The 12628-nt window shown below is 39.8% G+C and overlaps 1 protein-coding gene across 1 annotated transcript in view; it reads left to right on the forward strand.

Annotated features, from left to right (window-relative positions):
• Window positions 1-838: 838 nt before the first annotated feature.
• The window catches only part of LOC128053386 (A-kinase anchor protein 7-like), a 124329-nt gene continuing 112539 nt past the window's right edge, over window positions 839-12628 (forward strand). Inside the window, exons 1-2 of the mRNA XM_052645905.1 lie at window positions 839-857; window positions 7289-7417. Of these exons, the coding sequence (XP_052501865.1) occupies window positions 839-857; window positions 7289-7417 (148 nt within the window). The remainder of the gene's footprint in view (window positions 858-7288; window positions 7418-12628) is intronic.

Here is a 12628-nt window from a genome sequence, read left to right on the forward strand (position 1 = left end):
AGTACTTTTCCTTCCATTTTACTCATATTATTGCTTCAATCTGCAAACACAAGTAGCTGCTTTCCATTTAATTTATAAGCATGAAACCACTGTTAAAACTTTGAGATTGCCACAATTTGGCTTTTTTTTTCCTATAAAGCAAATTATTTAATTATACAGACAGACAAGGTGTCGTTCCTGTATATATCTCGCTCTTCAAATGTTCTGTAATCACAATTCTATGTTTTGAAAGCTCTTTGCAAAACTAAAAACATGGATCCTCAGGAGACTCCAATCAGGGAATGCTTTCAGTCAGCGACCAATCTCACCCCTTGAAGCCTGGGATGGGAAAGGCAGCCCTACTGGAGATAACCAAGCCCTGCCAAAGACCGCAGAGGGCCCCTCCCGGGAGCGGAGGCGGGGTCGAGGGCGGAGGCGGGGTCGGGGGCGGAGGCGGGGTCGGGGGCGGAGGCGGGGCCGGGGGCGGAGGCGGGGCCGGGGGCGGAGCGTCGCCACGCAGAGAGGAGCCCCCCGCCCTCCCCGCAATTGGCCTGCGTCGCTCGCCGGAATCCGGGTACTGCGGACGCCTCGGCTCGGCCCTTTCCACTCGTTCTGGGCGCCCTGCCTGGGCATGCAGCTACTTCGAAGACTGCGGCTCTGGGGGCTCGGCGCCTCCGCAGGCCTGATCGCCTCGGCCCGAGCCCCGGGCGCCAGCCGCTACCACCGCCCCCCGCCCCGCCCCCGCGCGCCGCCCGCCAGTGCTCGGCCCCGCCTCCGCCCCCGCGTCGCGCTTAGCCCGGAGTCGCAGCGCCCGGCCGTCGTCGCCTGCAGAGACCCGTCGCCCGCCACCGCCGCCTGCATGGAGCTCCCCGGAGCTGGTGAGCTCGGGCGGGCGGTGTGGGGCGACTGGAGTTTGGGGGCGTGGGCTCGGCTTGGCCGCGGGGAGGGCCCGGCCTCTCCGCCCCGCCTGCGCCCCCAGCGCTTGGAGCGCGATCCCACGCCCGCCCTGCCCTGGGGCTCCTCTTCCCGCCCTGCGGGGAATTCGGTGTAGCAGCAGAGAACCCGATACAACCGGGCATGATCAGTGCTGCTTGTCAGCGAGTGTTTTTGTTAGTGCACGCACTGTTGGTGCGACGGGAGGCCGGGAGTGTGAACCCTTTCTAAGTTTCACTTTTCTTTCCCGATGATCTTCTAACCTTTTAGAAACTTCATGCCGACACATACCCTCCGACGGTGTTTGTGTGATCAGCAAAATCTAGAAAAAGCTCCGTTTTTATACTTTATCACCAAGGCTTGAACCACCGCACTTAGGTTTTCCTCGTAGAATTTTATTCTCGGTGTGGAAGTGACCTCTCTAAACTGGCACCAGATCTGCAGTAGGGCTCAGAATGAGTTTCCAGTTTATGTCAGCATTTACTGTGAACTGAAGTTGGTGGGTAGAGCGAGTTAGGGGTTGGACTTTTGGTGAAAGGCACCAAGAAGCCAATTAGAGAAAAGGTGCTCTTCTGTGAAGGAAATGTCAACCCACTCCAGTATTCTTGCCTGGAGAATCCCACGGACGGAGGAGCCTGGTGGGCTACAGTCCACGGGGTCACAAAGAGCAGGACACAACTGAGAGACTTTCAAGTTTTTTTCATGTGAGATTTTTGAAATATAAACGCATGAAAATGAAAGTGAAAGTGAGGTCGCTCAGTCGTGTCCGACTCTGCGACTCCATGGACTGTAGCCTACCAGGCTCCTCTGTCCGTGGGATTCTCCAGGCAAGAATACTGGAGTGGGTTGCCATTTCCTTTTCCAAGAGATCTTCCCTACCCAGGATTTGAACCCGGGTCTCCCACATTGTAGGCAGACGCTTTAGCGTCTGAGCCACCGCATAGATATAAAAAGCATGAAAATCTTAAAATGTTATGTAATAACCGTTAACTAGTGTAAATATGTTTACAGTTGTTGAGGGAATGAAATGATGAAGACCTTGGGAGGTCAATGCTGAGGGTGGGAATTTTTGAGATGCAGATATAAACGGAAACTTGTCAGTGTCAAAGAGAAGGGTTTCCCACCCCAGTTCCTTCAGTGTGTGGCCTTGGAATTGAGGGTGCTGATGACATGCTTTTAAGATGTTTGTGGAGTTTAATGCCTTTTTACATTGCGTTTCAGATATTATTAGCTTACTTTGTCCATTTCTGGCTAGTAATTTGGGTTGTAATTTTGTTCCTTTTTCATGATGTGGAAACCAAAGCATGGAGGTCAGGTGACTTGTTGACAGCTGTCAACATTTCTCCAGCTGTAAGATGTTTCTGGTTTTAGTAGCTAGGCCAGAACTGGCATGGATGATGGAACTGACCCTTTCCACTGATTCTTGGGAACTATACCAACTATATATCTATTGTTTAGTTGCTAAGCCCTGTTGACTTTTGTGACCCCATAAACTGTATAGTCCAACAAGCTCCTTCTGTCCATGGGATTTCCCAGGCATATAGGAAATACCTTCTTGGGGAATATAACTACCTCGTAGAGTGAGTAGAAGAGAATTTTGCTTAATAAAGTTGTGCTTTGTTATCCAGATAGGAAACTTACAATTTGTGTGAGGAAGGGCAGACTATTCTTTTTTTCTTCTATCGGTCTGTCTTTGATGAAGTCATTTGTGGAAGTACACATATATTTGAATATTAGTGTATACTTCATGTACAGTTTTATAATGTATTTTAAACATATGCATTAATTGTTTTCTTATAAAACTAATGACTATTTGAAACATTTGAATAGCAGGAAATGTATTGAATACAACTATGTCAGCCTTTTTGTCTATAATTGTACACATAGTACAAGTGCATATGCATTCTTATATCTGCTCTTTAAAATGAAAATGCTCTTCTTAACCAGAACAGATACCAGGCAGATATCTGGGTGTATTATATTATATAAAATGTGTATATTATAATATAAACTGTTTATGTGAACTTTCCAGCAGTGCTGTTGCTGGCAGGTTTTGGTGGTTGAGTAACTGGATTCAAAGTCTAGCCTCAAGACCTGTAACCTGAGGCAAGTTGCTTAATTGGCTAGTCTGTGAAAAGACTTTAATATTACCCTGTTATCAGGGTAATATTAAACTAAGGGAGTTAACCATCTTCTGTAAAGTGCTTTCAGCAATGCCTGGCATAGACACTTGCTCAAATGTTAGATATTGTTGTTATTGCTAGTAGTGGTTAACCAGTCTTACCTCTTTTGTTTTTGACCACACCATTCAGCTTGTGGGATCCTAGCTCCCATACGAGGGGTCGAACCCTTACCCCTACACTGGCATCTCAGAGTCTTAGCCCCTGAACTGCAGGGAAGTCCCCCTCACCTAATCTTTACGGTTTTAGTTCACTTAGCAACATTACTCTTACTTGGATTTGTACAAAAGAATTTTAACAATAGTTAAACCAAATTTTAAATACAATGATCAATTTATAGTTTAAGTCCTTTATTTCAAGGTTGGTTATTATTTTATTTATTTCTGGCTAAGCTGGATCTCTTGTTGCACGCAGACTTTCTCTAGTTGCACGCAGACTTTCTCTAGTTGCAGAGAGCCGGGGCTCCTCTTCGTTGCGGTACACATGCTTCTCTTTGCAGTAGCTTCTCTTTTTGTTTAGCACAGGCTGTGGGCACCTGGGCTTCAGTAGTTAACGGCACACAGGCTCAGTAGTTATGGCTCACAGGTCCTAGAGAATACAGGCTTGGTAGTTGCTGCTAGCAGGTTCTAGAGCTCCAGCTCAATGGTCCTGGTGCTTGGGCATCGTTGCTTGTGGCACGAGTTGAGTTTAGTTGCCCTGAGGCATGTGGAATCTTCCTGGACCAGGAATCAAACCCATGCCCCCTGCAATGGCAGGCAGATTCTTACCCCAAACTGTACCACCAGGGAAGTCCAAAGGTTGGTTATTTTAAGGCAATTTTTCCAAAACAAAAATATGTACTTCTGTAAAAGAAAATGTCATTATGATTGTTGTTCAGTGGCTTGCTTGGGTGTGTCTGACTATTTGCGACCCCATGGACTGCAGCACGCCAGGCTTCCCTGTCTTTCAACTATCTCCTGGAGTTTGCTCAGACTCATGTTGATTGAGTCAGTGATGCCATCCAAACATCTCATCCTCTGTCGCCCCCTGCTCTTCCTCCCTTCAGTCTTTCTCAGCATCAGGGTCTTTTTCAGTGAGTTGGCTCTTCGCATCAGATGTCAAAGTATTAGAGCTTCAGCTTCAGCATCAGTCCTTCCAGTGAATATTCAGGGTTGATTTCCTTTAGCATGGACTGGTTGGATCTCCTTCCTGTCCAAGGGACTCTTAAAAGCCTTCTCCAGCACCACAGTTCAAAAGCAGCAATTCTTTGGCACTCAGCCTTCTTAACAGCTCTCACATATGTACGTGATTACTGGAAAAATAATAACTTTGACTCTAGGGTCTTTTGTTGACAAAGTGTTATCTCTCTAGGTTTGTCATAGCTTGCCTTCCGAGGAGCAATTGTCTTCTAATTTCATGGCTGCAGTCACCTTCCGCAGTGATTTTGGAGCCCAAGAAAATAAAGTCTGTCACTGTTTCCGTTTTCCCCCTTCTATTTGCCATGAAGTGATGGGGCTGGATGTGGATGTGTTTAATTCATGTCTGCCAGCCTTTGCTGAAACACTGGAGCTTAGAGAACTGGAAGAAGTGTTTTAGATTTGAGCCCTGTTGAGAAACATTGTTCTATAGGATGACGAAGAACCTGGAGTTCCAAGAGCTACTTGGAAGTGGTATTCTCTTCTTTTTGACTTAATAATTCATGCGACACCATGAACTGTAGGCCACCAGACTCCTCTGTGTATGGGATTTTCCAGGGAAGAGTACTGGAGTGGGTTGCCATTTCCTTCTCTAGGGAATCTTCCCAACCTAGGGATGGAACCCAGGTCTCCCATAATATGGGCAGATTCTTTACCAAGTCTGAACCACCAGGAAAGCCTGTTAATAATTCATATCTCAGTTCAGTTCAGTTCAGTCGCTCAGTCATGTCCGTCTCTTTGCGATCCCATGAATCGCAGCATGCCAGGCCTCCATGTCCATCACCAACTCCCAGAGTTCACTCAGATTCATCTCCAGTGGGTCAGTGATGCTATCCAGCCATCTCATCCTCTGTCATCCCCTTCTCCTCCTGCCCCCAATCCCTCCTAGCATCAGAGTCTTTTCCAATGAGTCAACTCTTCGCATGAGGTAGCCAAAGTACTGGAGTTTCAGCTTTAGCATCATTCCTTCCAAAGAACACCCAGGGTTGATCTCCTTCAAAATGGACTGGTTGGATCTCCTTGCAGTCCAAGGGACTCTCAAGAGTCTTCTCTAACACCACAGATCAAAAGAATCAATTCTTCTGCGCTCAGCCTTCTTCACAGTCCAACTCTCACATCCATACGTGACTACTGGAAAAACCATAGCCTTGACTAGACGGACCTTAGTCAGCAAAGTAATGTCTCTGCTTTCGAATATGCTATCTAGGTTGGTCATAACTTTTCTTCCGAGGAGTAAGCGTCTTTTAATTTCATGGCTGCAGTCACCATCTGCAGTGATTTTGGAGCCCCCAAAAATAAAGTGTGACACTGTTTCCACTGTTTCCCCATCTATTTTCCATGAAGTGATGGGACTGGATGCCATGATCTTCATTTTCTGAATGTTGAAGGTTTTCAGCTATTTGGTAATTTAATAGAAAAAATTTTGTGTTTCAAGTTGTAGACTCTTGTTGATTTTGACATATCATTGCATTCAAGAATTTTATTTATTTTTTAAAAAATTTAAAAATCTTTTAAACATTTTATTTACAGTGTTGTGTAAGCTAAGTGATCAGTGATGATCTTTTCTATGTAGGTGCATTTGCCCCAAATATAGATATGTATAGATTTATTAAAACTTTTGTTTAAATATAAGCTGTGTATTTTTCAACACAAGTGTAAAAATAGAAAGGAAACATTTACTTGTTCTCACATATTTCAATAGCTGTGAATAGATTCATGATAAACTAACACTTGTTGAACACCTGCATGCCAGGCAGTCAAGCTTAATAAGGTTTGAACTGTAATATAAATAAATCGCATTATTGAGCATACTATTAATTTTTTTGATTTTGGTGTTGAACATGACTAGTTAATATAAAAAATCAGCAATAAAAAGGTTTTAGCTGTCTTTTTTTGCTTTTATCTACAAAATAGGTGTGTGTGTGTGTCTGTGTGTAGAGTGTGTATCTGTAAATAATATTAAAGATTACTAAAATTACAATAAAAATTTAGATTTTTTGGATTATGTTAACTATAACTTATCATGAATATTTATTATCTTGAGTATTCTAAGCCATATTCTTAATGGAATGTGTTTTTAAAGGTCTGATATATGAAAATAGAGGATTATAACAGAATGAAATAAGTGACTTCTTTAATATCTTCAATGTTAAATTAATCATTAGTATAATATATAGAATAAAAATTATGTAAGTATCCCAGGATTTTGTTCAGTTCTGGTTCAAACACCATTTGTGTCTAAAAGCATGGAGGATAATGGTATGGGGAGACCACCAGCTGATAAATTTAGCAATTGACTTTATCAGTTTAAACAGACACCCTCTTTCCCTTAACCTCCTCCTGAGGCATATAATTGTTCTACCCATTATAAGGAAACAAAAAAACAAGGACCAAGTGTGAAATGTCACTCTAGTATTAGTACATGTCTTTGGAAGAGCTGTCAGGGAAACTATAAGATCTTTTTTGCTTTTAACCGTTGAATTTCTAGAAAAGCATATTTAGAGCTATGTATTTTTAATGTGTGAATTTTAATGTTTGAATTTCCCATGTTAATATAATAATGGAATGAAAAAAATTTTTAAATCTTTTCTGAAGGAAAAATAAAAGTCAGAGTTTGTACAGATGAGAACACATAATTGATGTTGTTAACAAATAAACATGGAAGAGATTGCCAGAATCTTGTTAGCTTGTGTTCAAAAGTTATGTGAAAAATGTAATTTTGGAGTTAAGAAAATGTGTCTTACAAAGGATCTTGAGGTTTGTTGATTAACTCAGCTTTAACCCTGAGCTGAGTACTGTGCTTCACAAAATTATTAAAGCTGTTTAACATAAAAATAGATTATAGAAATGTAGAATATGGTATAACTAAATAAGTAGCTTACAGTATATTTGAATACCAATTTTACCATTTCTTAACAGATGTTAATTTATATTGAGTTCAGTTAGTTGAATTGCTTTAGCTTAGGATATGAATTAAAAAGTAAATAAAAATAATACAGTTTTCTTTTTGTGATGTTATAGGGGTGAATTCCAATGAATGTGAAAGTGTATCAAGCAAAGAAAAAATGTCAGAAGAATTTGAAGCCAACACTATGGATTTTTTGGTAGATTTGCCATTTGCTACCATAGATATTAAAGAAGATAGTGAAAGTAAGTACTTTTTTAAATAAATATGTGTTTAGCAATGAACAGTAAATTTAGTGATATATATATTTTTTTCTTAATAAATTATTTTACCTTAAGTATTGTTGTGTTTTTGAGTTTGGGTTGTTAATTAACAATTGTTTGGCTCCATAGTATAGAATCCGCCTGCCAATGTGGGAGATGTAAATTCAATCCCTGGGTCAGGAAGATCCCCTGGAGAAGTAAATGGCAACCCACTTCAGTAATCTTGCCTGGAAAATCCATGGACAGAGGAGTCTGGTGGGCCACAGTCTGTGGGGTTGCCAAAGAGACGGACACAATTTAGTGACTAAACGACAATGGTAACAACTCTCAAGATGATCGTAATCCTTAACTATGAACCTAAGGTTAAGTTAATCTTAATTTAAATCAAGGTTCGAAACAGAGTAGTTCAGTGAGTTTTCTTTCTTTCAGTCATGCATCTTTCCTAAATGGGGCATTCAGTTCTCCTCATTGAAATTATCATAATCCTTATTTTACCTCACCAAATTCTAAGTCTAGCTTTGTAATTATTGCAGATTGTAGTGATACTAGAAATCACCATATTATGTACTTATTCAGTTCAGTTCAGTCGCTTAGTCGTGTCCAACTCTTTGCAACCCCATGAACAGCAGCACGCCAGGCTTCCCTGTCCATCACCAACTCCCGGAGTTCACTCAAACTCATGTCCATTGAGTCGGTGATGCCATCCAGCCATCTCATCCTCTGGTGTCCCCTTTTCCTCCTGCCCCCAATCCCTCCCAGCATCAGAGTCTTTTCCAACGAGTCAGCTCTTCGCATGAGGTGGCCTAAGTACTGGAGTTTCAGCTTTAGCATCATTCCTTCAAAAGAACACCCAGGGCTGATCTCCTTTGAGAAACCTATATGCAGGTCAGGAAGCAACAGTTAGAACTGGACATGGAACAACAGACTGGTTCCAAATAGGAAAAGGAGTATGTCAAGGCTGTATATTGTCACCCTGCTTATTTAACTCATATGCAGAGTACATCATGAGAAACGCTGGGCTGAAGGAAGCACAAGCTGGAATCAAGATCGCTGTGAGAAATATCAATAACCTCAGATATGCAGATGACACCACCCTTATGGCAGAAAGTGAAGAGGAACTAAAAAGCCTCTTTGAAAGTGATAGAGGAGAGTGAAAAAGTTGGCTTAAAGCTCAACATTCAGAAAACAAAGATCATGGCATCCGGTCCCATCACTTCATGGGAAATAGATTGGAAAACAGTGGAAACAGTGTCAGGCTTCATTTTCTTGGGCTCCAAAATCACTGCAGATGGTGACTGCAGCCATGAAATTAAAAGATGCTTACTCCTTGGAAGGAAGGTTATGACCAACCTAGATAGCTTATTGAAAAGCAGAGACATCACTTTGCTGACAAAGGTCCATCTAGTCAAGGCTATGGTTTTTCCAGTGGTCATGTATGGATGTGAGAGTTGGACTGTGAAGAAAGCTGAGTGCAGAAGAACTGATGCTTTTGAACTGTGGTGTTGGAGAAGACTCTTGAGAGTCCCTTGGACTGCATGGAGATCCAACCAGTCCATCCTAAAGGAGATCAGCCCTGGGTGTTCTAATACTATTAGGTTGTATATTAAAAATACTTCAGATCTTAAGTATTTTAAAGGGTTGATTAAAACCTCATTTACTTGAAAAAGAATTTTAACAGAAAAATGTATGTTAAATAAAGATTGAATCTTAGTACTTGCTCTAGTAAGTGATTGTCTTGAGTCAGTTTTTAAAAAATTGTAAATTGTGTCCTGTATTTCTCTAATTTATTGGAGAAGTCTGTAATATTTATTCCAAATTTTATTATTAAAGGACTTAAGGCAAATATTTATCCCAAATAAGAAAAAATGATTGGTGCCTGGCAAAGGATGTAATAGATAAAGCTCAGTTAGTAAATAAATATGTGGAAAATTATTCAACTTCATGAGTATCAAAGGATGCACATTAAAATATGATTGTAACTTATCAGATTGGGAATATCACTCAAAAATAATACTCCGTGATTTTAAGGTTTTATCTTTGTGGCTTCTGACAGTGTATTGTTGTAGTAGTCCTTTTAGAATGGGGTTTATTGGGATCTTAAGCAATGTTCATACGTGGGGTGGAGTCGCTCATGGAATTCCTAGTGTAAGGACATAGTCTTACTTGTGGGAAGAAGTTTTATTTATAAACGTGTCACAGTGTTTTTAAGTAGTAAAAATACTGCCAGAAAACCCAAATGTCCGTTTGACTGTGGCTGAATAAGCTATACCAGTGCCTTTAGATTACATAGTATTGAATTATATATTATGCAGATATTTCTAGAAACTATGTAATGGGGAACATTTCTAAGTCACTTCAGTTGTGTGCAACTCTTTGCACCCGTATGGACTGTAGCCCCCCAGGCTGCTCTGTCCATGGGATTCTCCAGGCAAGAATACTGGAATGGATTCCCCTGCCCTTCTTCAGGGGATCGTCCTGACCCAGGGGTGGAACCCGCGGTTCTTACCCATGGCCTGCTGCCTTGGCACATGGGCTCTTTACCACTAGGGCCACCAGGGAAGCCCACGTAGTATCGAATTGCATATTATGAAAGTATTTCAGAAAACTGTATAATAGGGAATATTTCATGTATAAAATGCAAAGTGAAAAATTAGGGGGGAAATATATGTAATGTTAGTTTACAATTGTGTAAATACTTTAGGTGATCGTCACCAAAATTCCTAGTGATTGTGTTAAGATAGTAGGTTTCTGAACAATTTTTTTTTCTTTATTCCTTTCTCTAATCTTCAAATTTTATGAACTCTTGATTCTTTTCATGAAAAAATATGATTAAAATTTTGAATTGTGGTTAGAAACTTAATTTTAAAGATGTGTGCTTCATCGATTCAGTAAACGGGGAGTTAAAGAAACTCATTTTTCTTTGATGTTATCCACCAAGATTTTACTAATGGTGTTAAACTGAGGCGGTTACAAGTGAGGGCTGTGGAGTCAGACTGTCAAGGGACAGAATTTACTCCTACACTTCCTGTTGTGTGCTTTGAGCAGGTGTCTGGGCTCACTTTCACTATCTCAAAAATTGGTATAAAATGTCTCATAAGATTGTTGACAGGATTCAACTAACTTATTAATAATGTAAAGTCCTTCCAATTGTGTGTGGCAAAGAACTTGTCTCCATAAATGTTTATTAATTTAATCTTACCAAAATTTTTTGCCAAAATAAGTATTTAAGAATGTGTCCCTTGAAAGCAGTATTTTATAATAATACCATTGAGTGCTTCTAGCCCATCACTAAATGCTTTACATTTCTTTGCTTAATTCTCACAGAAAATTAGAGGGGAAAATTATTTCTTTAGAAAGTTTTAGTAATTTGCTGAAGATTATTCAGAGTGCTTAGTCACTCCAGTTGTGTCTGACTCTCTGTGACCCCATGGATCATGGCCCGCCAGGCTTCTCTGTCGATGGGATTTTCCAGGCAAAGAGTACTGGAGTGGGTTGCTATTTCCTTCTCCTTATTCAGAGTAATTCTATGAAATATAGAAAGTAATAGTCTTTGTTGTATACTTAGATTTTAAGTGGTTACTTCAGAGATTTGATGGCTTAAGTAGCAAGAAAACAAGAAAAAGAATATAAAAGCAAAGTTGAATTCACTCAGTCTTTTGGCTAACAGCAAGTGTACAAACAGTCAACCAACAATAACAGATGGACTACATTACATTAATTTCTCTCATAATTCATTTCGTTGTAGTTTTTTGAGAGAATTAAAAAGCCTTTAAGAAAATTAGATAATTTACATTAAAATGACACACGTGGTGCTTTAGGTAAAAAAAGTCAGCGCATGGATGAGTTACAGCCTTTGTCAACAAGACCAGATTCATGAGAGCACATTAAAATGGCTACTGAAATCATTATGAAAATTAACACGTATAATAAATTAAATTTATGGAGTGGGTTTACAAGCTTTAGTACAACTAATACTTTTTTTTCTGCCAAACAGTAGAAGTTACTCTAAATAATCCTGAGAAAGATTCAGGGCGCATGGCCAAAGCTTTCTACATTTTGCTTCTACTGTCATTGATCTTTAATGTTTTTATTGTAAACTTGATGTTACTTGAATACTTTGCTCATTGTATTTTCCTATGAATTAAGTAAAAGTGTTAGTCACTCAGTTATGTCAGACTCTTTGTGACCCCATGGACTGTAGCCCACCAGGTTTCTCTGTCCATGGAGTTCTCCAGTCAAGAATACTGGCATGATCATTCCCTGCACCAGGGGATCTTCCTGACCTAAGGAAAATAAAAAGATAATAGTAAATTATATTTTAGAACTTAGATTATGATTTAAAAGTTATAAGTAAAATGAAGTTCAGTACGGAAAAAGGGATTTTATACCCTGGCCATACAAATAAATCTGCTAATGAAAGGCATAGAAGATACGCAAACAAGTGTCTGGCAAGTTGACCATAAATCAGCAGGACTCACTGAAATAGAAAAACACAAGCATACTACTGACAAGTGTAAATTAAGCTGTACTATAACAATAAATACAGGATTATTTCCCCCCTTTATTTGTCCAGCTCACACCAGATTATTTTAAACTTTACCCTGTCTGTGAGGTCTAACAAAAGAAAAAATTTAGATAATCCAGTTCAAAGGAAAGCTTGATAGTTATTGATAAAAAGGAAGCTAAGGGAATTTAGAAAAATGCTGTACTTCTTTATTTTTACCAAGAGGTTGTATTCTGAACTGGGGGCTTTCTGCTGTATCATTCTCATGATACCAGAATTGTTAGAGCTATTATAAATTGTAACTATTACCTTCAGAGATTCTGATTTTCCTTCTCTGAATATCTGCAAAATGGACTTATGGAACATTTGAAATGGCAAAAATAAGTAGTTACAGACAGGAGGACTCTAGTTTTAAACAGGTAAGCTATAAAACAACTTAAAATACTGAAGACTTCAGTGGTCTGTTCTTCTGCTTAGTACTGTTTATATTGAGTAAAATACAGCAAAAATATGTCTTATGTTCAAAGTAAGAAATAGATTTTGTAATGCCACCCAGTATACATATATATGTAAAAAACTGAAATTTCATGAAGTAATACTTATATATACCAGAAGCAGTGTACTGTTTACCATTCTGTTATTTTGTTTTGCTTTCCTTTCCATTCCAATCTGTCCATTCTGGTTATTAA

The sequence above is a fragment of the Budorcas taxicolor genome, chromosome 9, assembly GCF_023091745.1.
Source record: "Budorcas taxicolor isolate Tak-1 chromosome 9, Takin1.1, whole genome shotgun sequence".
NCBI classification, from domain to species: Eukaryota; Metazoa; Chordata; class Mammalia; order Artiodactyla; family Bovidae; genus Budorcas; species Budorcas taxicolor.